This window comes from Anomalospiza imberbis, chromosome 2, assembly GCF_031753505.1.
Source record: "Anomalospiza imberbis isolate Cuckoo-Finch-1a 21T00152 chromosome 2, ASM3175350v1, whole genome shotgun sequence".
NCBI classification, from domain to species: Eukaryota; Metazoa; Chordata; class Aves; order Passeriformes; family Viduidae; genus Anomalospiza; species Anomalospiza imberbis.
The window spans coordinates 85,444,072-85,468,828 of record NC_089682.1 but is presented as its reverse complement, the minus strand read 5'-3'; the positions used below and the strand labels follow the sequence as shown (position 1 = coordinate 85,468,828).

Below are 24,757 nucleotides of genomic sequence, written 5' to 3'. Positions count from 1 at the left end.
TGATTCAGTTAGTTGTGCACCCAACTTAAATGAGAATTTACTCTTGCATAACATTAAATACAGTCAGCTGCAAAAGCAGCCTCCTTCTCACCACATCTTACCCTGCACTGGTGATCTTGTGTAAGAAACGCTAATCTTGCTTCAGAGCAGAAAGTAAGTAAGCTGTTTTTGATCACAGAAAAAAAAAAAAGATTAGTGAAAGTGTTAGTGAGCTTAGTAGTACTGTAAACATTAATGTGGAGGTGAACTCATACAGTTCCAGGTAGCAGATCCTTTCCTTGCTAAAAGGTGGAGCAAACAGATGAGGAGAGCAAGAAAAAAAAAATGCACAAAATGAGAATAAAAAAATTCAAAATACTAACAGCACTCCACTGGAGAGATCAGAACGCTGATTCGTACTTTCAGGTCCTGGGATTTCTCTGTTCATTGGTACTTCATAGCACTAACAGAAAAATGGTTTTACAGGTTTGAGCAGCTGCTCTACCTTTCTGAAGGCAAGGGCTTCATTAGAAGTAACCAACCAGACAGGGAAAGAAAGCTGCTTTCAATTTCCAACACTTCACCTTCAGGCAAGGACTCCATCTGCAAGTGTGAGGGTGGATTTAAATAGGAGCATCTCTCCTCATCGCTGTCTCTCCTTACATTTCTAAGTGCTCTGCAAAGAAAACTTTAGAGTGCAGTAGCTGGTGGAGGTGGCACTGGGTGACTGCATGGTGGCCTGTGTGTGAAGAGGCCAGGACTGCTCCATGCCAGGTAGAGCTGCTTCCAGCCAGCTCCAAGGGACACACCACAGAACAGGGCTGAGCACCTCAGCCAAGATGATACTGCTAAAAACGGTGTTTAAGAAAGAGCATGAGAAACTGCAACAAAAATATCAACATTAGTGAAAAAAGAAATGGAAGAAGTGCTTTAGGCATCAGAGCACAGATTCCCCTGCAGTCCCATGGAAAGGACCTCACTGGAGAACATGAATATTTCCTGAAGAAACTACATCTTCCTGGAAAGCCTGTACAGAAGCAGGTTTGTCCTAAAAGATTGCAGCCCATGGGAAGGATCCACACTGGAGAAAGGGAAAAGCATGAGAAGGCAGGAGTAGAAGAAAGGAGCAGTTATGGAATGACAGCAACCCCAGTTCCCCATCTACCTTGCACCACTTGGGGTAGGATATAAGGTAGAAAAATTGGGCATGAAGATGCAAAGTTCAACCTGGAAAATGGGTGAGTGAGGTAAAGGAAAATTATTGGTTCAGTCTTTGCTTTTCACCACCCTACTCAACTTCTAATTTACAATGAATTTCATTTTCTCCAATTCAGGGGATTTTTTCACTCATGACAGTAACTAGCAAGTGATCTCCTTGTCTGTATCTCAGCCTGTGAGCTCTTCCATCTTCTTTTCTCCCTCTGTCCTCTTGAGGAATGAGGTGCGAGAGCAGCTGCATGAAGTGTGAAGATCATCTAGCAGCAGGCCAAGTTAACTCACCACAGGCTGTTGAGTTGATGTGTTTAAAAGAAACTTAAAATTCACTGGTTCACAATAAACATTTGCCATAACAATTTCAGATTAACATCTGCCTAAAACTTGCAGACAAGTCTTTTCTATTTATTGTAGAGCTTTGCAGACAACGATTTTGTACTTTACCACATTTTCCCCATTTCCAAAATCAAACACAGGCAAAGACTTCCAACGCTCACTTTATCTGCAGAATTACAGAGATTAATCATTTTTACATTAAAAAATACAGTATTAAAAATCTTACATCCAAGGACAAAACATAGCAACAAAAGGCAGCCCAAAAAATTAACATCCAGTCTGTCACCATTAAGATGAAACTCCCATAGGGTAAGTTTTCAATGACAATAATGAAGTTGATGGGGTTTTTTTCTATTTTTTTTTATTTTACCCCCCATAAAGGAGACATGCATTAAAACCAGTAATGTCTAAAACAACATTATTTAACACTTAATCATGCATCTGAAGATTTGGGTCTGAGCATCTTCTAAAGTCAGCAGTCAGAGGAATCCAGTTTCACTGAGGCACCAGTGATGGAGTTTCTGAAAGAGTCCTCCGAGCTGAGATCCGCAGACATTTGGGGCAGCCTCCAGATTTGAAGCATGCTTTGTGAAAACATGTTTTGCACTCTTGTTTATACATACAGAGTAGCATTTGGAGAGAAAAAAAATAGAATTAAAAAAAATGAATCAATAGCTGTGTTCCTTGAATGGTGTTCTATCATGTACATATCAGCACAAAAGTAAACAGAAGCAGTGCAAGGCTGGGACAACCACCACCACTGTAATAATTTACACTGAATGCTAGCAAGATCTGATAAAACAGCTCCTCTCATGCCTAGACCCCAAAAATAGTCTCCCTCTGCAAGCATAATCATGGTCAGGCAAATGCCTGGTTGTGCTCTCTGAATCCACTGATACGAAACAGCTGCCACAGGCTGGTTTTTGAGGATACATACTGCCCATGGCTTCCAAATGCACATGCAGGTTTTCAAATATACATGCTTTCAGTGAAGCTACTTCTCAACTTTTATAATAAGTCTAAATGGTTTTATACATCAAAATTCCCCCAAGAAAGAAAGAAAAAAAAACATTCAGTCTGGAACATACCTGGGCACCTTTTACATTTGGCAGTCTGATACGGAAATAGCAGGTCTGAGCTCTGACAGAATTCACAGATAAACCCCTTCGCTTGACAGAGCTACAACAGCAAAAGGGTTGAATTTAAATCTAAGAAAAAAATTATTTAGGAATGGCAGCAGGGCTATTTCCTTACAGTAGCAGCTGCAAGGATACTAAAAGCCCTGTTTTTTCCTTACCTCACAGCCATCAACATGGGAGGTGGAGCTCTTCAGAATATCTTTAAGAAGGGGCAGTAACTGCCCTCGTTTGATCTTCACCAGATCATCCAGTGAGAAGAGATGCAGCTCTTCTGTCAGATGGCTGGGAACCTGTTCAAATTCTTTCAGTACACTGCAAAGAGAAATAAAACCCAATGAAAGTTACAAAAAGTTGTTTTTCAAGTGTATTTCCTGATAAACATCTTTCACTTCTCTAGTCACATGGGGATTATACAAGGCAAGTTCTTGCTATCTACCTCCCCTCCCAATTTGAGATCACTTTAATAAAAATTGGAAGGTTTGGGATTTAGAATAAACTATCTGCTTTAAACATGCATTCCTCAGGCTTTGGAGTTGCCATGCACAGTTACCCCAGCAATCCTTAAATAAGTGTAAAGGGCTCTCTCTTACCTGAGGAACAGTAGGCAAAATCCCATATAGGATCTAATAAAATAAGCCAGACTTATTTATTTGCTTTGCAAAGAGGACTTTGAGGGGTTTTATCCTGCACAGGTCACTATTGGGTGAAACCATATTTGTGCTGAGCAGGTGAACACTGGAAAAAGGGCTACTGGTCTTTATCACTTCTGCTTACTACTACTTTCATTTGAATATTTTTATAAAATAAACTGAATTGAGCATTATGACAGATTTCTGGAAGAAATCTTTAAACACTCAAGGAACACAGTTGTTAATTTAAAACAGCCAACATATTTTTTAAAGACAAATATTATCAGAGAGGGGAATATCTTTGACATTTTAAGGAGTGAGAACCTAGGAAAAACAGAACAGGAAAAAATACACAACTAAAATCACTCAACATTTAAAACCAAACTATATCACAACAAACAGCTACCACATAAAACTTTACTTCTCTCAACATTTGCAGTGCAATAGAAGGCAGTTATTTTATTAGAGTTCTCTAATGATCATATCAACTTATTTAAAACTGCACCCAAGTATCTCTAGAGAAGAAGTCTCTATAAGCACATCATGTACATTTTACTAAGCTATTTGTCATGCATAATCACAGTCCATACCTTTCAGCAAACCTACATGTTTTCAAAAGCTTTTTTAAATGAAAAAGTTGTTCTTGCGCCTCCTAAAAGATGGAGAAGAAAAACAAAGCTGTTTTTAAATCAAAAGCATTGCTTTTATACATTCCTAAATGAGGAACACCATTATTTGAGTCAGCAACCCTTGCAAGCACACCAAACCACACCTAAAAAGGGGGACTTAGCATAGTATTAAACAAATGGATTTTCTAATGCATGGAAACCAAAGGCAGGCAAAGGCTATTTTTATTCCCTGATGAGTGAATCAAGTCCTAATGCCAAAAATGGATGCAGGTCTTGATGCATGCTAGACCCACTCATGTGTAAGAACAGGTAAGCCAGGTAAACTCCTCAGCCAAGACGGGAAAACATGCCTACTTGTAGTCTTCAGCAGAACACTCTTCCTGAAGTGTAGGAGGTACCGCTCTTACATAAGCCAAGGATGTTTCCCCTAATGGCTCACAAAATTAAGGAGTCATTCAAAAATTACAGAACTTTCCAACAGCCAAAAGCCAGGAAGATGTAAATATTTACTGCTGGAGACCAACTCCCTTATATGCACTAGAACTGGAAACCACTAAGGAAACACCTCCCAAAGAAAACAGGGCTAAGGAGACCTCTGGCATAGGTTGGAAATGCCTCTTTGCTCCCTTCACCTGAGGGAAAAGAGGGCAAGTCCCAGAAGTGGTGATGAGATAAGTCAGAAAAAAACAACCCTCCTCCTTACTACATACACACAGGACATCCTGCCCTCAGAAATTCTTCCGGAAAGTCTCAGACCCAGAAATTCCTAATAAAGAAAAGGCACACTTACCCTGACCCTGTCCATTTCTTTACTTTTCGTGTAGAGAGTTTTGTTAATACACGACACATTGAAAATGGGGTGCTGCCATATGCTGTCTAGTAGGTGTTTGGAGAAGTTGCACACATAGTATTTTTTGAAATCCCACTTTGAAAGTATTCGGGCAGGAATAGAAGACTGGGCATAGCTGTGGCAGCAGTCACAGAAGTACTTCCCCAGGTAGTCACAATAGCGGAGTCTCCTGATATATTCTGCAGGCAGACAGCAATGAAATTCTGAGTATTTAAAAAACTTACGGGACATAAGTCTTGCCTGTATGCCTAGTCTGTCTAAATGACTCAGATCTAGTGGAATGAAGGGAAAGGGATTTTTTTTTTTTGTTCTTTATAGTAGAGGGTTTTATTATAGTGGTGAACACATGTACAAGGTTTGTACTTGGCATTAGAACAGAAAGCTTTCCTCATTTCCATATTTGTTCACCTGATTATAATTATCAACATAAGATCTTAGAAAAACCCCTGTTGCTTTAGCACAAAAGAAACACCGGGTAAAGCACACAAGAAAAATACTTCCACCAATTTAGGAGTCATGTTTGTACAATACTTTTTCACATCAAGAGGTTTGTGGGGTTTTTCTCAGCTATTACAGCATCTCTTATTTGCTCAAATTAATATGCCATTATAGATTGTTGATACTTGATAGGACACCACAAATGCTGCTCTTGTGAGCTGACCCAGAACGAGACTTCAGCGCCGCTTCAAAGATTTCTTAGGTAAGGTCTGTTTGTCAGTTCTGTAAATCATTGTGCTTTCAAGCAGTTCTCACAAATTAACAGCAATTAAACAAAAAAAAAAAAAAAAAAAAAAAAAAAAAAAGAGGTTTTGTCATCAAGATCTAAAGAAACAAAAAGTTTTAAAAAGACACCCCAAAAGAACAAAGCCACAGATTCCATACGCTTGCATACAGTCTCCAGAAAGAGACTTTTGGCAATATCTAAATTGGCATAGGGAAACAATTATTAAAAGAAACAACTGGTCTATGCAAAACCAGCACCTCCCAGCCTGGAAGCTTGGTTTTTTTGGTATAGGTTTTTTTCTGTTTTGCGGCTGTTATGAATTTTTGTTGTTTATGAGAAGGACATCTATCAAGTATTGTATGAAAAATTCCAGACACCGGAAAAATCCCACTGTCTGTTTTACTATTGTAGGCACATCCAACAATGAGATTTTCCTTCTAGCTCACATAATTTAAAAATTGTGGTACATGTGTGTTGGTGAGGATTATAGTCTGATTACAGTACTGATCGCAGTATAAGTACTGCACTTATTAGGGGTTTCTTGCCAGTTTTGGTAATACTTACTGCTTTCTATCGGGGTTCCACAACCAACACACGTAAAGTTTTGAGCAGCCACCACTGCATCTCTCCTGTATACAGAGGCAAATAGTTAGATCATTCAGCACCCAAAAGACAGCTTTAATTAACATTCTTCAAAAGGGCAAAAGAGCTAACACTGGCACCAGGGACAACATCCAACTCAGGAGCTGACTCCTACTCCTTCACATGAAGAAGGGAGATTCTGTAACGCTTATTGAAAGAACTAAATTATTTTCCATTTCATAAGGTAGCATCAGTATTATAGGGTTTGGAGAGGGGAAATCCACATTTGCAACTGAAAAAGCAACTGTACCTGCAGCAACACAGGGAACAGGCAGTTTGCTTGCTGTCTGCAGTTCACAGCATTTGAGACAGGGTGAGACAGCCATTTCCTCACACATGACCTGCTGCCTCCTCACACTTTCTGAAAACCAGCTATCCATAAAATACTAGCAGGACAGCAGGGAAAGGCAAGGATATTCTCCAGGTGTGTCACAAAATGAAATTTTCAGGAGCTAAGTACACCGCCACTATAACACCAAAGAGGGCGTGTATTATCCCATGGAAAATTGCACGTGCTCTGTTAATCATGACGTGCCAAGAGAGGGAAAAAGAGGCCATCTGTTTTCTAGTGAGGCTGGTGACAGACACTGCAGAAGGCTGTGCCATGCACCAGCTCTAGACCTGTTCACAGATCATCTGCACATGCACTAGATCTGTTAATCACCCAAGCTCCTTCCATCAGCTTTCCCCATGCTATACTAAATGGTAATGCCCAGATCCCTCAAAACTTACTTGACTGAAGGATGAATATTAAATATAATCTGTGATTTTGGTGGGGACCAGCCAGAAGATCCTCTCAACCTGGATATGATCTTTATTTCTTCAGCCAGATTCAAACTGGACTCAAGCTCTCTTGGAATCTCTTCTTTCAGCATAGACTATTGGGAAAGACAAGCTCATGAAGATAACCAGCCCATCAACTGGACATATGTTAAATGCTATAGGAGATGTTTATCTCCCTTTATACTCCAGCATTTTAAAGTTCAGTTTTCACCTGCATATAGACCCCCCTCAAACTCCTTCATATCAGTCCCAGAAGAAAGCATATCCTGATTGTTCACAACCACATGTTTTAAATGTGCTGAAAAATGCTGAAGAGAGAAGACATTTTCTAAAAATTTAGATCAAGTGAACTCATAAACTCTAAGCACTCATCTGTATTTGTTTTCTTTTTTTTTTTTTTTTTAATGTAGCTTCCTCCTTTTCCTAGCAGTGAAGCAGCTGCAGTGAGACCATGATTATTTGGGGAACTGAATAAAGAGCTCATTGTTTTCAGATCAGACTCACTCTCTGCTTAGATGAGCTCAGGCAACCAGACAGCTGAACTGCAGAGTCTGTCTGCAACCAGTATTTTCTGAAAGCTCTGCACAACTCCTGGGCTGTTGCTTCAGCAGAATTGCTGCCTGGTTCAAAAGATGATCTGAAAGGTAAGGAATACTGTCAGTGAAAAATAACAGCATGTCATCAGAATCTCCACTGCCCTTTCTGCACCCCTGGAAAGTTTTTTCCCATTCCTTCATTCCTACCCTCTTTCTTTGATACCCCCAGGCTCTCAAAGAGCCACAAACACCATCCTCCAGCAAGACTAGGGGACCAGAGAAACACTGCTAAGCCAAGCACCAGAGACATTTGCTGTCAAGCAGCATTCTTTCCCCTTCCTTGAGAGGGCCCAATTTACCACTCCCACAACTTTCCCTGCCCCAGCCAGAAGAACCACCAGAAAGCTGCTCCAGCAGAAAAGGCAGAGCCATGGAGCTATTATAGTAAAGATACACACCTTTTATCAGGGGCGACAGACAGATTTTCAAGGTCTTCAAGTTCTGCAGTAAAAGGAGAAAATTTTATCAAGCCATTTAAGAAACAAAGCATCTCTTACTCAGCACTATTTTAAAAATATTTTCTGTGTTACCATAGTGTCAATTTCAAATATATTAATCTTTCCAACACCCTTCCTGGATGTGGGAAATAACCTCAGTCCCGGTTGTAAAGCAGGCATAAGGAGTCTTATCTCCTCTGCATATCTCTGAAGTGATGAAGAATATTCCCTCTGCATCCTATCATCACCATCAGCCTGCTTTCGAGAACTGAAAAGGTAAAGAGAGACTAAGTGCATGCTAGTCAAGGTCCAGACAGAAGTCACTCAACAGCACAGAGCCAAGAGAGGCCACACTAGCTTTTTTGGATACTAAGAGGTGCTTGGAGACACCAAACACAAACATACCAGTTAATGCTATAAACATGTTAGTAACAGGTGAGATAACTGCAACTAAAGGACACACTTCATTATGTTTACATAGACACAATATGCTTATGCCAACAAGGTGTTCACATTGATAGCATTAGTTCTGACCATGCTCATTGCTCTCAAGACAAATGTCCCCATTTATACATCTCAAAGTAACTCTTGCTACTAGGAATGCAGTCTTTTGGGAGTGTGTTCTTCATTTATACATCAAGGAAAGATGAGAGAAAAAAAATCTCTAAAACCAAAGAGAACAATAAAAATCCATTTGTTATCAGGAGAAGATAAAACAAAGGTTAGAAGTTGTACAGGCAACTAATGGTTTCTATTTCTGTATGTGTAAAAGCCAGAAGCAAACCAAACGAAACTCAGGATGTCCTAAAGTGAAGCAGACCACATATAAGAGAAGAGAGACATTCTGCTCTAGTCCTGAAGCAGAGGGTGAGGCTGCCTAAAACTGAATCAATCTGTTTCTTTAGGAAATTATCATGTCCTAAATTCTCTCAAACAATACTGCTATAGCTGACTGAGGTTGTGCCAGTTTCACACTTTCTTCATGCACATTCCTTTGGTTTAATCCTTGGACATAATTTCAGTCCCTCTGTTGGGTTTGCAATGGAAAGATTTTGGTAGCAGGAGGGGCTATGGTAGTGGCTTCTGTGAGAAGCTGCCAGAAGCTTCTCCCATCTCTGAGAGCCAATGCCAGACAGCTCCAGCATGGACACACCACAGGCCAAGGCTGAGCCTATAGCCATGGTGGTAGCACCTGTGGGATACCAGAATCAAAATGTGAGGGAAAAAACCCTGCACAGCTGCAGCTGGAGAGAGGTGTGAGAATATGTGAGAGGAGCAGCTCTGCAGACACCGAGGTCAGTGGAGAAGAAGGGGCAGGAGGTGCTCCAGGAGCCGGAGCTGGAATTCCCCTGCAGGTCCTCATTGCAGACCATGGGAAGGCAGCTGTGCCCCTGCAGCCCATGGCTATTAATGGGGGAGCAGAGACCCACCTGCAGCATGTGGAAGAGCCCAGGCTGGGGCTGGAAGATGCCTAAAGAAGGCTGTGACCTAGAAGGAAGAAGCCCATGCTGCAGCACGCTTCTTACAGGATGTGTGGGAAGCCCCAGGAGGTAGAGAAATTGGAAGTAAAGTTTAGCCCAGGAAGAAGGGAGAGGTGGAGGCGAAGGTGCTTTAAAATTTGATTTAATTTCTCATTACCCTACTCTGATTTGATTGGCAATGAATTAATTTCCCCATGTGACAGTTTTTGGTGAGTGATGTATCCCTGTCCTTATCCAACCCAAAAGCCTCTGTCATGTTTTCTCTCCAGAGGAGAAAAGAAGTGACAGAGCAGTTTGGTGATCACTTGGTGTCCAGTCAGGGTCAGCTCACCACACTCTCAAATTAGAAAAGATATTATTTCCTAGAAAGGAAATCCTGCAGCAGTCTGGTATTTCTGCATATGTTCTAGTAAGGAGCTACACATACATAATTGTTTCCATTTTCTCATGTTATTTCTCCTACAATAACATGTACTAAATCAAGAGAATTCCCAAACAATGGAATAGATTCAACTGAACAATATATCTGTTTCTGCAGTTACAATTTAAAAGCCTTACCAATAATTACATATTCATCCTCTGAGTCACTGTGGCAACGAAATCTGGTAACCTCATGATGTGATGGTAGATGCACCGGGGAGCTGACAGGCAGCAAAGCACAGCCTGCCCAAGACAAGGACAAGATCAGTTAAACTTTTAGAGCATTTATAAGTAGCTGCAATCATGTTTATGTTTTTCATCACTTGCCAAAACTTAGCACACAGACTGCATTTATAAAGCAATTTTAATTGTTTTTATACATACACATAGCAGGCCAGTTCTTGGGAGTCTGACATACAGTATGTCCCTCAGTTTCTCAGCCAGAATCTTGTAGCGATAAACCCAAATTTTTTATATAGCCTGTGGTCTCTCCCCTTTTCGTGTCCAAGAATACCATTCATTTTTCCACAGAATTTATGTAATTTAGACTTTAGACTCATGATTCATCACTAAGATCTGTACTACTCAAGAGACTAAAATCTACTTAAAAATGCATGTGCTGACTCAAGCATAATAATGCCAGGAGTATTTATTATCTTGCCTTAAACTATATGTGAATGAATACTCTGGGGATTCTCACTCAAACCAACTGGACAGCCTCATCTGCATACTGCAGAGGCAAACACTGAAGGAAAGATCCAAGCTGCAAATACGACCAAAGAAAAAAATTTAAGCAGAGAGAGAAAAACAGCCAGCTACAGGCATGCTCCATGGAGCGTCATGCTTGGCTTGTGGCATTTAACCCTACATTTTCATTTTAATGTAAAATATAATTATAATTAATAAAACATAGGTGTGAACATCCAAAAGGAAGTATGTGACCCACAGGAAAACACTTGTGGCATAATGATCCTCAATGGACCCAGCTCTCCAGAGACTCAAAGAAGGTAACAGAGGATTTGGTTCCAAGCAATGTCCCAATTTGTTTAGTATTTTCCTGCACAGAAGCAAAGGCTTTCAGACAAGGTTACATTCTAGATTAAGTAACTTGCCTTCATAACCACTGTCTGAAGAGGTAACAGAAGAATCAGACTTCTTCACTCCAGGGTAAGAAGATAACTCAGAGTCAGTGTGATAGCTGCCATCTGATCCACTTGTTTCCTCCATAGCCCAGGACTCTGCTTGTTGTTGGCTTAGGATATTACATTTCATTTTTTCTAGTGATGCTATAATCATATCTGCGACAAAAAAGTGTGCATTTTCCTGGACACAAGATTGGAATGCTCATTAGTACACAGCATATCTGATATTTAGTTAAGATGAAGTGAAATATATAATTTTCCCCCCATACTTTTTCAACTCTATAAATAAAAATGTAAACCTGTCTGACCTTTTATTTAAACTCAAAAAAACCACTCCAAGGGCAATTGAGGAACAATATGCAAAAGGCAACTGCCTAGATAATTGTCTCACCCTTGATTATAATATACAATCTACTTTTATCTTACCCATGAATTTGATAAAAATGAACTTGATTACATGACTAACTGGTGTATATGTATGCATTTCAGAGATGCAGTCTTCTAGTTACACTGCATTATTTAGTATGCAAGTGTGCATCCAAGTAACTTATTTAACATGATTTAATTTCAAGTCAATGTGTACAAGCAGTTTTGCACATATGCTAGCTGGTGGAGGCCAGAAGTGGCAAGTTTTGAATGGAGTGTAGATCTTCAGGTGGTGGGAAGTACAGGAGATAGTAAAATGTTTTCATGTGTTAAGAGTTAGGGCAGTGAGGTGGGGAATATGCAGTGAGATGGCTTACATGGACAACTCAATGCTACATAGAAAGTCTGTGGTAAGAATAAGTGGGAATCTGGCTCCCCTGGGTTTCCCACTGCCTTAAATAAAAGGTAGCTGTTCCAAAGCTTCACTGTAGGATTTCCAAATCAGACAACACTTCCTTGTGATGTCTCTTGCTATTTTGCCTGCCCTGGTCACCCATTCTCTGGGAAAAGAGACCACTGAGACACACACACACCTGGGGCTCCTATCCTAATATCACTGCTGTATCCCTTGCTTTCTGAGGTCTAACAGAGCATCCCACCAGCCCCACCTGAGCTACTGCTGATGGCCTGGGCACAGGTCCCACACCAGTCTCAGCTCAAAAGTGGATACATCATGGAGAGATAGTTGTACTCAGGCACCAAGGTGGTAACCCAGAGATACCCAGGATACTCTCTCCCCTTGACAGCCATGTGAAAACCTTAACTTACATCTAAAAAGCTATGTCAGTATCCAAGGCTAGAGATTCTTAAGTGCAGGATAATTAAAGCTTTATAAAAGTGGCTTATGTTCAGAAAATTGTACCACTTGGCATCAGTATTCATGATATCCCCTCAACTTGTATGGGAACCATGAAGAAAGACATCAGTGTTTAGGAATACTTAAATCTTAAGAAGCACAACAGACAGCACAGCTTTCTTACTGCTCACAGACAAATGCACATAGAAAAGATGCATGTCAGCATTAGAGTGCACCCAAGTCCCTGTGGGTGTTTGGAGAGACTTATCTTTTTCCCACCACTAATTAATATTATTTGGTGCACAGTTTTTCCACAGAGTTCAACTTTCAGTGAACTTTAGGAGTCCAGGAGTTTGCTATCTTTCCATTAGCAAAGAAATAATTTAAAAGCCTTTTTTCCTTTTGGGAGATATCTCCTACTTTGAAGAAGTAGGAGATAAGTCTCAAGTTAGTGGCAGAACACAGCCTATCAGCATACCCTGCTGATAAAAGCAATGATGAGTGTATCTGAGAGAGCTGCACTGCAAAAACATGAAACAGAACACATGAACTCCTGTACTCAGCATGACTATCATCTTTCAGCTCTGCCTACTGATAGCTCCCTCACTCTACAAAGCAGACCCAACTCAGCTGTGACACACCAACCTTCTCATTTCCCACTAACATCAGTGGAAAGCCCCTTTAAGATTATCTGACCCATTTCCTTCCTGGCACACAACTACAACTTCAGGACCACATGTACCTTACCTTTTGGTCCTAAAGTTGAAAGAGATTATTTCACAAGGTAAAAGTATTTGAAGTTTAGTGGGTTTTTGTTTGGTTGGATTTTTTTGTTATTTGGGTTTTTTTTAAAGGCAGCCTTGCTCATAATGGACTGAGCTCTTGCTATCTTTTAACTTGTAATCACATCAGCCCCCAATCTCTGCACAGTAGTAGTAGCTGATAAAATCTTGCCTCACTCAACACTCAGATTGTGGTTTCTAATCCAGATACCTTCTCACTGGTCTCCTGGTGTCTGAAAACAAATTACTTTTGTTTTAGGTCCCACATTTCAGATGGAGAAACATAGTCTCCTTTCTGAAACACCTTCCATAAAAAGCAACACAAAAAGCTAGTTCTCAAGGTCGTTGAGTTTTAGTGTGTGATTTATCGAGTGGGTTTTGTTGTTTGAAATGCACATTACAGATGTTGAGAGCTTCAAACCAAAGGCAGAACTTGCTACTCTGGTAAAATAAGTGTTGTGCACAAAGAGGATGATTACCTCTGGGGCCCAGGCCATGGGACCACATGCACACAGTCCAGCAAAAAAAAATCTCCTTTTCTAGGCACATTTTTAAAGCTCTTTTATATTAAATCCTACTCATTGCAATCCATTAACCCCTCTTTTTCCACTGCTGGAAAAGATTAGCACTTAGCACACAGTTTTGCGTGACAGCTTTAGCTCTGTTTATGGGCTTGAGTGGACTGCCTATCTGGCAAGACATCTAAGACTGTTTGAGGCCCTTATGAGAAACCATGAGAAACTGCTTGAATTACTGCAGCTCTTAGAGTTACTGTGCTTGGTATTCATACTGTAATTCTTTGATAACAAATCTCACATGCTTATCATCAGCACACACAAAAAAAACCCCATCCTCTCCGCATCTTTTGATAGTAAAAGCATGAGGTAAATCTCATACATATGCATGCAGCTGTAACAACTTCTATGCAAGATATTCTAATTTAACTTTAAAGTTACTAATGTTAAACTTTGCTTTCAAGGACTGTGTGGGGAAATGATGGAATGACAAGCAGAAACATACATTTTTCCTGTATATATTTCCATTATTTAAAAATAATTAAAATGTTTAATTAATGGGTCAAGAGTAGAAGACAAATTATGAAATAGGCATTTTATGTTTGTAGGTTCACTCACAGAGGGCAGGAAGAGGGAAAATAGAGTATTTGTAAAGATTAGTACATCTATCAGGAAGTTCTTTTATTGAGAAATAGCACTCGTCATTTGGTTTTGCCACAATAAAACGTAAAGAACATTATCATGATAGTGCTTGTTGTTCTCACCTTTTCCACATCCTCTGGAAGCATACAGACGTCCTGCAATGAACGATTCAAGGGTATAGCACTTATATTCAAAGGAGAATTAGAACCTGAGGGTATAACAAGAACTTTTATTTGTTACTTCTTTCTCTGCAGCTCCCACAGTGTGTGCTGGAACTTCCAGAAAGCAAAGCAAGATTTTTTTCCCCAAAACTGAACACCACTAGGGTTGGAGGCTGTGTTACAAGCCAAGGAGGAGAAAAATGTGAGAAGCACGCTGGCATTTGACCTATTCTGGCAACCTGAAGCATGAACATCAACTACCAGAGAAACACAGTTTAAATACTGTGCTGTGACAGCAGCACTGCACTCCCACACCAGTTCTCTCCAAGCTACAGCCTGAGCTGCTGGGGACAACCACAAACAGAACCTAAGGCTGGATTTGCAGCAATGCTCTGCAGTTGGCAACACAGACACAACCAGCTAACTGCACTCTGCTCATTCACAGTTGCCAGAAGAAACACAAATCCCACTGCTGTCTGGGCATGCAGAGAGATGCAACGGCCTTAGAAGATTCCCCATATCACTGCTGGCATTGTGTTTGGAAACATTAAGTTTGGAAAACATTTTGCCATTATGTTTCCATACCCCAAGGAAATCTCCCTCCTGCTTCCAAATGCAACCCATACTGAATGGTAGTATGTCCAACTATGGCATTAGCCACAGTATTCCTTGCTTCCCAGAACTGCAGTTTTGTTCTCCTGGTAGTCTCTGATGAGTATGTAAAATAAATTTTATCTCTTTTTCCCCAGTAAGAACTTTTGACTGTACAGCAGAGCACACATCAGGTTTTTACTGGTGCTTATTACCTCTTCTTGGACCTTGAACTAACAGTGTTTCTGTTTCACCCTCATGATGTTTACAGGATAAAACAGGCCGTATGTGCTGGAAAAGGGCCACCACACAGACACCATTTAAAGCCTTTGAAAATAGCACAGCTTAATCAATGGCTTTTTATTTTTTAAAAAATGCCCTTCCTAAATTGGTTTAAAAGTCACAGGCTAAAGAGCTCCCACAAAATACGATCATAATTTATGTAAAACTTTTCTCCAGCTAAGGGACACTGACTCTCAGGCCTAGCTTGTGTTATTTATACTGCTGTACTTAAGAGAAACCCTGTTACGCTGCCCTGAGCATCGATGATATCAGGCTGTAAAGTCAATACTGTGCTTGAGCAGGGCAACACAGATGGAGAGCTTTTGTAAGAATTATTAATACCTCCATTGTGTATACCATGAAGGAAAAACGGAGAGGCTGACAATGTGACTTTTCAAAACACATTTAATGGCCTAATTAAGTTATTTTCATACCTACCTGATGATTCATCTTACTAGGTAAGCTCTATAACTTGATTAAGAGACTACATTCTCATCAGTTAAGATAACAAATATTACTCTCTAAACTAAAAATAATAAGCAGAAATAAGGAAATGGGAAAATTATTCCTCTCTGTAGAAAAAGCATAATACCCAATTAATCTTAAATATAATTTTGCAATCTAATGGGAGCTCTCTCCTTTGCTTACCTCTTGCATCCCACTTGCATCTTTAAGTAAAGAGAATGTAAAAAAAGCACAGGGAAGGAGCCCAGCACATCAAGCAATGGGATGCAACTCTGAATCTGATGCAGAAGTTATCTGGTTGCCCTTCTGCTCCTGAGCACTGTTGCCTGGAGGGGCTCAGGAAAGAGCCCTAAGAGCCAGAGGAGGAAATGACCTTGATGTACATATGGGTTAAAAGCAAGAACAAGTCTGTGAACTCAGTGATACACCAGCCACAATAAAGCCCCCAGAAAACACTAAACTCAGTCATGAACTCTTCATTAACAGTGACAGAGCCTTTTCAAAAAGTTGAATATGGGCCATTCTCTGGTGGCCTCAAACATACTAACAAGGCCTAGTAGGAATTTCAGGGGACCAGCAGAAAATCTCACTAAACAAAAATTAAATTCCACTGAAACAAATTATTCTGATTTAAGTGATATTACATAGTTTTCTTGTATCTTGTGCATCCCTCAGCAATTCTCCTGTGAGGAACCATCATCTCTAGGACAGCAAGTCAGGAAATCCTATTGTGCAATTCCTGCCCTCAAATCAGACATTATATTCCTTCTTTTTCATTTTGCTATTCACTTTTCACATCCTCATAGTATTGGACAGTACAGGAGAGAATGAGGCCTCATTACCCAAGCTACCCAGTAGCAAGTTAATGGTTAAAAGCAACAAGGAATGAAGAAACGCAGAAGTTTTCACTTTGTACAGAAAAGGCCTGAATCTAAGGCAGACCAAACATATCACATTGTGAAGTCTCTAACAGGATCCTGCCTCCTATGAGGAGTATTTCTTAGTAAAATCAAGGATGCTCTTCTTCAGTCACCCAGCTGCCACATTCCTTTCTCCCTTTGTTTTCTGGAGAGCCAGCAGCACTACTGCCCCAGCACAAGCTTGTGACACATCCGACTCGTGCCAGAAGGTCGAGTCACGCACGATGTATTTGTTCCTCTGCACGTGCCTCGCAGTCTCTGCTGACCCCGAGAGCCTGGGCTGTGTTTTCCAGACCCAGCTCCCCAAACACGTGTGACTGGCCTCAGCCAGCCCCAACTGCTGGGTGCGGTTTCCTTCTCCCTGACGGGCATTTCTCGAAGGCACGGAGAAAACGCAACACCCAGCAGAAGGAAGCAGCCATAATCGTCACATACTAACTGATGACAACAGCCTGTCCCAGATGACAGAGGTGTTACTAAGAGCACACAGTCCTGCAATGGCACGTGCCTGTTTGAGACCTTGCTGCCAACAGACCTTGGAGGAGTTCTGGGCAAATAGCTAGAAAGGATCAGAAACTGGAAGTGAAGGTCGGTGGAGTGTCACCGTTAGGACTACTACTGACCAAAGGGAGAAGAAAAAACCCAAATCGAAACAAACCAACAAAACCTAGACTTTGTATTATTCTTTTATAATACAAAGGCAGGATGAACACTCCCTGCTCTTTGCCTTTATTCCAGTAGAAAAATCAAACCTCAGCTGCAACATTTTTCTGAAGCTTATAATTATCATCACAGAATCACAGAGGAGTTTTGATTGGAACAGACCTTAAATATCACCTTGTTCCAAACCCCTTGCCATGGGCAGGGACACCTACCACTACACCAGGTTGCTCAAAGATCACTCACTAGACCAGGTTGGTCACAACCCCATCCAACCTGGCCTTGAACACTTAAAGGGATGGGGCATCCACAACTACCCTGAGCAACCTGTGTCAGTGCCTCAGCACCCTCATAGTAAAAGATTTCTTCCTAATAGATGATCGCCCTTCCTATTTTTTCATAACACCCCCTCTAAGTACTGGAGGACTGCTACAAAGTCTCCCTGGAGCCTTCTCCAAGCTGAACAACCCCAGCTCTGTCTGTCTTCATAGGAGAGGTGCTCCATCCATCTGAACATCTTTGTGGCCCTAAATTAAGTCCTTAGATGCCACTAACACCCTTTAAAAACAAAATCAAAATGCTTCATCTTGCTGTACCAAAGGCTGCTCCTGTCAATATTAGGTGTTAAACAGGAGAGGACTGTTCTGCTGCCTCAGCCAAAGGGCAGGGACCCCAGCCTGCAGCCCAGGAAGACTGGCACACCTCATGGAGGCACACACAAGTCCCAAGGCCAGGCAAGCTGCTTCCCTGGCCATCTCAGGGACATGTGCTGAACTTTCCCACTGAACAGCTCCTCACCTACAGGTCTACACTGCCCAGAGCCCCCTGACACTGCAGGGACAGAAGGCACCCTGTTCAAAGGGCACCCTCTGCTAGCAGCCCTCTTCACAGACAACAAATGGGATTATCCATATGGCTGGAAACTGGTGAAAGGTATAAAGAACCTGTTCTACATCAGATAGGGGTTTGTGTCTCCAAGACCTCAGGTGCACTTGGAAAGGGGAAAAGGAAAAACAGTCCTCCTCCAGAACAAGTCAATTTAGTCATAATAAACTGGATGATAATTCTCTGCCTCTAAAATCCCAGAATCCAAGGACTCCCCCTCCTCCAGCAGCTGCCAAACCCTACATGACCCCACACACCCCAATGAATCACTACCCAATGCCCAGACCCATGCTATCTGCTAGTGGGAAAAGGGTAACAGTGAAGACAAAATAAAGCTGGTAGAAAGCTCATCCAGTGGACCTTCTACATTTCTCACAGCTCAGCAACTTCTACCTTTTATCTACAGTTGTATATTACAGAAGCATTTCTGAATCCTGAGAGATGCCTCCTGCAAAAGCGTGAGCATCTCCCGTTTTACCAACACCCCTCAGGTTCTCCTTGGTTTTTAAGCTCTTTCTCCCCTCTCTCCTATTTTGAATGACAGCATCTATCTTATTTGCAATCACCATAAATAAGGCCCACTTCAATTACAGTTCTTTCCAGAGATCTTACAACAAAAATGCAGCTATAAAGTTACCTCTTGGATTGACTGGCTCTGACTGGGAAAGGCCACTGGGAGAATCACTGTCGCGGCTGCTGAGAGGCGCAGGCTCCACGGCATGAGGGTATCGCACTAGATCTGCTTTACCAACAGCTGAATCTGAAAGCAACCTTGTGAAAGCCAAGTCTTGTTCAGGGGAGGTACAAGATTCTTTTCCAGAATGCACAACAGCGGATGTGACGGTGCCTCCTGTTAATGTCACCTGGGTAAAGCAGTCACGCTTCAGAGGGGACACGCTTGAAAGAGTGAAACCATTCAAGGAGGAAGCAGCAGGATCTCCATCAGTATAACGGGGACAAGGAAAAGTATCCAGAGAAGGTTTGGGGGAATCACAGTCTGTGTTGTTCCAACATGCCCGGGGCCTCGTAAACCGAATGTCTGTTTGTGTACAGGCAGCGTTGTGATGTGCAGAATCACTGTCACTGTCATCATGGCTGTCCCCAGTACTGCTTTCTTCCCACTGCTCCACATCACTGTCCAGATGCTCAGCTCCCTGCATTGTGCTCTGCTCCAACACCAAAGAGGGCTTCAAACCAGATGCATTTAAAACAGACATGAGAATGTCTTTGATAGCTTCAGCACTGCCTGGGTATGATCCAAAACTTCCAGCATGTCCAATCACTGCTGGCCTTGAAGATTCATCTGTTCAGAAATTAGAAGAAAACAATTAGAAGAAGAGGTTAGGAAACAATACTAAGAAAAGGTTAATACACAACATGAATAAAATGCATAGTATTTTTTACACAGGTGAGAAGACAGGACAGCTGAATTCACTCACTACTCGCTGCTGCGTCTTCCTGCAAGAAAGCTCTTGCTTTCTGCACTCAGGAAGCAATTCTGTAATTGACAACGGCTAGGTAATAACCAACAGTAAAGAATTCTGCTGCTATCCAAACACAATTAGCTAAGACTTTAATGGTGACTGATTGTCAGTGTGGTCAAAAATATCACTGTTCTACAAAACAGGATAACAAAACTATTACTGGTACTGATCCTATTGTCAATAGAAGAGAAGACTACATTATAGTAAGTCACATGGAAGATCAACAGAGCAGAAAGAGTAACAAAAAACACACTCAGTAATACAAGGTCATCATGCTTGTGTGTTTCAGTTCAGTCAGACTGGAAGTAAACTTCAGTCCATTATCCATGGGGTGGCAACACTTAGCCAAAACTATAACAAACTTAGCTCTGTCACATCAAGATCACTATAATGCCTCTGAAAGAATGAAAAGCACTGCCAAGGTCTTATGTGATCTACTGCAAAACTTAGTTCGACAGAAAATGGAAAAACTGCTTTTAGTGGCAGACATAGCAACATTAGCCAGACACAGAAGCATGCACCACAACCAGTAGCTTTTGAAGAGTAAACTGAAGTCCTACACCTTGAACAAAACAAACAAAAAACCCAAAAACAAACAAACAAGCCTCAGAGGAACTGCCATAATCCAAGTAATTGAGAGATTAGACACAAAGTCTATGTTCAAGAAGAAATCATCGACTATATCAACACAATGAAGTTAACAACTATCTCCTTTGGGGAAGATAAGTCAGTTGTAAAATTCTAAGAATAGATACAATCAAGAAGAATAATTTCTAGGACAAAGAACTCCTAGTTAGGACTGCAAGGATTGTTAAACATTGCTGTTGAAAAAAGCAGGAAGTCTTGCAGACTCCAGACTTTGCCCAGAGGTTGCTTTCCTTGCACATATCTCATTGGAAAACAGTAAACTTCTCCATGAGTCTCTCCCATGGAAGCCCGCATGCACACAAACAACATAAGAAAGTTTACTAATGAAAGGATCAAAACCAAAACAAAAAAAAACCCATGTATTTTGGAACAGCAAATCCATAAAAAGACCAGGGCTCATCAAGAAAAAGCTGAAAAACATCTGAGAAAATCACATATCACCGAAACTGCAAGAGCTGCTAGCAAAGCTATCCTAGTAAAGCCAGGTCAAAATCAGCCAGAGCATGTCAGTAATAGGGATCAGTCACCTGCCATTTACCAGGACTAAGCTCTTGCAGAAATAGAAGCAAAACTGCACATTTTACTGGCTGTACTTGCAAACAAACATCTTGCCAGTGTAGCCAGCCATGGCAATATAAGGACAGGAATGGGAAATTTAAAACTAGCTGACTTTCAAACAAATACCTTTCAAACTTTTCAGGGAAAGAAAGATACTTTGGTAACTACTGACATTTCAATTGCACAGGAATACTTAAATTTGTGCTGCGAACATCATCTTCTCTGTGCAAGATATTTAGTGTTATAATCAAAAAATTGTAAAATGTTATGGGCTGAAAGGGGCCTGAAAGATCATCTAGTTCCAACCCCCCTGCTGTAGGTGAGGACACCTTCCAGTAGACCAGATTGCTCAGAGTCCCATCCAACCTCGCCTTGAACACTTAAAGGGATGGGGCATCCACAACTTTTCTGGGCAACCCGATCCACCCTCACACACAAATGTCAGCATTAACTAAAATGGCCAAACCACCATTAAAAGGCAAAAAACTGCCATACTTGCAAATAGTATAATGTATTTTGATGATCTACCACCCTCAAAGCCAATGAGCAAGGAACCCTCTTCAAACAAACTAGACTTGTTCAGTATACACAAACACCAATAGCTTTTGCTAGCACTACAGGCACCAGCAAAGCTCCCAGGGGCAGGCAATTTGGGACAAACTGGCATTACCTGAGAGAACAGAGATTTGAGGTGTTGGAGCAAGGCAGCTAATCCTCATGGAGGGGTTTGAAGAACACGCTGAGTCAGTGAACGCCACCTTTAGGCTTTCGTGGTTGAACTATAATGAGAACAGAGAGGCAGACAATTTGGTTATGAGATAACATCACTCTGCTAATGATACCCTCGGTCTCACAATCATCCTAACAGGAAGAACACTTTTCTGAAGCCTGCTGACAGTCACCTAACCACTGCCAACATTTCTGGCTGCCTGGAAATCTCCCCAGAAGCGTGCACTGTCTAGAGAGCACTCACATATCAGCTCCGCATCTCTCATTTCACTCCAAAAGGCAGATGACCAAAAGAAACTCTCCACAGCAGGAGGATTAAACATGTGCATAAGGCATAAATGAGACAAAATGCTGAATAGGATGCCTGTGTATCTACCAAAACAACAGCAATGGAGTGGAAAAGAATTCAAAGAACCACCAATCTGTATCTGGAAGCACTGGCCTATTTAGATGTATACATGTTATAAGCTAAATCTATGAAGATCCAACTCCACCAATATCTGGTCCATGTGCTGCTTTATCTCCCAGCTCTAAGAACTGGAAACAAATGTGGTCATGTCACCTAATTTGATAGAACACGGTATATGTGGTTCATATCAGCAACGTGACTGACCCAGCATAATGCAAGAGGTGACACAGATAGATAATACTCGACCTGGCATAGGAGCCTGCCAGTATAAGCTGACCAAAATTTTGAATGCATTTGAACTGCCTGAGCAGGTTTATAGTAGATCAGCACTTCACTTTTTGCAGTCATGATGCTTCCAACTCAGTATTTCTACCCTCAAAGCTGGATTTACCATACTGTCAAAATAGTGTAAGCTGAACCAAGGAAGCAATTTAGTGCAGATACTCAGGGGCTAATTCCAACAAGAGACTATGATACACTCAGGACAGCAAAGCAACAGGTATCCTCCCATAGCTCATAAATTCCTTATGAGGACCTAAAATTTGTCCCCCCACTTCCCTGCTGCCTCAAGTATGCCATGGACCTGCAGAGCACATCGCAGAAAGCAGGGAAATGAAAGGGATGTCCTACTCTGACATCCACATCCTTAAAAGGCACTTAACCAAGGTGTTGTGCCTTCCCCCCATATCAGTGAGAATGTCTGCACACTGAAGGACGACCAGGACTCTTCTCACCCTCCCCTGAACTCTGTGATCCCATAAAAAGAGAAGGGAGTAAAGGTGTGCTATCCTCGGCCACCCCGGGTTGTTGACCTCTACACTTCCTATGTGGAACAGTGAGGTGACTCAGAGTACAGCTCTTGTCCAGATACCCTTCAGACTCGCGGAAAGCAGAAGAAATTAAAACCCACAGAGAATTTCCCTTTTAACTGAAGAATAACGTTTCAAGCCAAAAATAGTATGTTTAATTTAAAATATTTAGCATTTGATTATGCCAGTGCTTAGAAAAATACTCTTTTCAGTTACTGCTAGTGTTTTTCTATTTTTTTCTCCCTCTGCACTTTAGAGAAACTGGCATGTAAGCAGGCTTTATACATATAAATATCATATGGTCAAAATTGTTTTCAATACAATTAACAAACTCTCAGCAATTAGCAGATTCTACCTCTTAGGATGCAAGTATCCCAAATGCCCAGCAAGATAAATACAAGTACTGTAGCACAGCTGTTAAGGGTGCTGAGTTTTAAGACTTTTATCTTTGTTTCTAAACAATGGTCCCATCTCTCAGTTCTTATCAGAACGGTCTGAGAATTCACGATTTCCATTTACTCTTCAGATGCTACGATTTCAACTACATCACAGGGAAAAAAAAAAAGCCACATAACTGTCCCCTCCAATAACAAAAAAAAAAAAAAAAAGCTATTAAAGAGCAGTGATAAGGAAATACAACAACAGAAGCACATGGAAAGCACAAAAGCACAACACACTGCCATAACAAAACAGAAAACAAAAAAAAAAACCACCGACAATTCGACATCTTCCTACTAGAAGTCTGCCTTTTCTTTCCCCACCTCCAATATTGGGACTGTGTTTCCCAAGTTAACTGTACCAGCATTTAAAAATAACTTACTACGTCCACTGGAACGAAAAGCTGGTTTTTGAACCAAGACCCCTCAAGCTAACGAGCACAGGGAGCCACCATTCAGAGGTCTCCCTTGCCTCACCTCCTCAGAGCAAGGGTGCTTGAAGACTTCTGTTCTGCCGAAGCTGGCGAGCGCTACTGCATGGAGAGACATGATGGGAAAGCTTTCATTTTTCAGTGTTGTTAAGTACCTGGAAGCAATAGAGAGCATGGCAGTCACCACTACGTTATCCGCACTTCTCCATCTGTTTTGCCGACTCTACAGTTAATATTCTGAACTGTTTTCCGTCCTGACTTGGCATACCTACAGAAGCTTACCGAAAAGCAGAGCTCAGCAACAATGGAAATGTGCTTTTAAACAGAGCCTAACTGAGAGACGGGGGTTTGTTTGCCTGTCTGTTTTTTCACTAACACAACGGGAACGCCTTCCACATGCCTAAGAGGAAGATTATTGATCTGTGGTCCTTCACAGCTTGCTGTAAAAGGAGGAAGAGAGCGAGCGGAGTGAGCAGCAGCGAGCTCCGTGCTCCAGCTCTGCAGCAGAGGCTGCACCCCTACGCCGAGTGCCGGGCAGGGGCAAGCAGCGGCGATGGCAAAAGCCGGCGATGTCCCCCGGACGCCGCGCAGCCCCGCTCACGGCAGGGCTCTGCTGCCATCACGGCTCGGCAAGCGCTGAAGCCGGAGGGAGATCCCGGCACCCCTCGCCGCCCCAGGCAGGCGCGCCGCGCTCCCCGCCAGGCACCGACCGCGCTCCCCGCCAGGCACCGACCGCTCTCCCGCCAGGCACCGACCGCTCTCCCGCCCGGCCGCGCTTCCCCGCTCCCACCTGCGGCCGCGGCTCCAGCGCCTGCCTCCTGCCCGCCCGGCCGGCCGCCGTGCCCACGATGCTGCCGAGGCTGCTGCGGCTGCTACCGCCTCCCGCCTGCTCCACGTCCCTCCCTCTCCTTCTCTAGGTCCGCCTACCCACCCTCCCGAGGCGGGGCTCAAAGCAAACGACGCCGAACAAATCAAAACAAAAAGCTGCTGCCGAGGGGTAGCACAAATCAAAACAAAAAGCTGCTGCCGAGGGGTAGCGCGGAGGCTTTGCGCTTGTCTGGTTTGTAGAAAAGGAGGCTGAGGGCCGGCGACCTCGTTGCTCTTTGCAGCTTCCTGAGGAAGGGA

At 42.1% G+C, this 24,757-nt stretch overlaps 1 protein-coding gene across 1 annotated transcript; it reads right to left on the bottom strand.

Moving 5' to 3' along the window:
- Positions 1 to 1,497: 1,497 nt before the first annotated feature.
- Positions 1,498 to 24,014, bottom strand: RUBCNL (rubicon like autophagy enhancer). The gene is made up of 16 exons (XM_068182178.1): positions 23,915 to 24,014; positions 23,679 to 23,787; positions 21,488 to 21,596; positions 18,765 to 19,430; positions 14,286 to 14,371; positions 10,973 to 11,183; positions 9,999 to 10,103; positions 7,921 to 7,963; positions 7,431 to 7,563; positions 6,876 to 7,021; positions 6,066 to 6,130; positions 4,718 to 4,956; positions 3,889 to 3,950; positions 2,828 to 2,981; positions 2,619 to 2,709; positions 1,498 to 2,138 (listed from the first exon to the last, which is right to left on the bottom strand). Exons 2-16 carry the CDS (start codon positions 23,748 to 23,750, stop codon positions 2,026 to 2,028), a joined length of 2,295 nt encoding a protein of 764 aa, XP_068038279.1. The 5' UTR covers positions 23,751 to 23,787; positions 23,915 to 24,014; the 3' UTR covers positions 1,498 to 2,025.
- Positions 24,015 to 24,757: the final 743 nt, after the last annotated feature.

What these genes read in the sequence shown, in the direction of transcription:
- RUBCNL (XM_068182178.1), bottom strand. Translation starts at nt 23,750, where the DNA reads ATGTCTCTCCATGCAGTAGCGCTCGCCAGCTTCGGCAGAACAGAAGTC. An exon ending in TGAGCTCATCTAAGCAGAGA is followed by an intron (nt 7,022 to 7,430) that starts GTGAGTCTGATC and finishes CTTTCCCAATAG; the next exon opens with TCTATGCTGAAAGAAGAGAT. An exon ending in CCCATGTTGATGGCTGTGAG is followed by an intron (nt 2,710 to 2,827) that starts GTAAGGAAAAAA and finishes TTGCTGTTGTAG; the next exon opens with CTCTGTCAAGCGAAGGGGTT.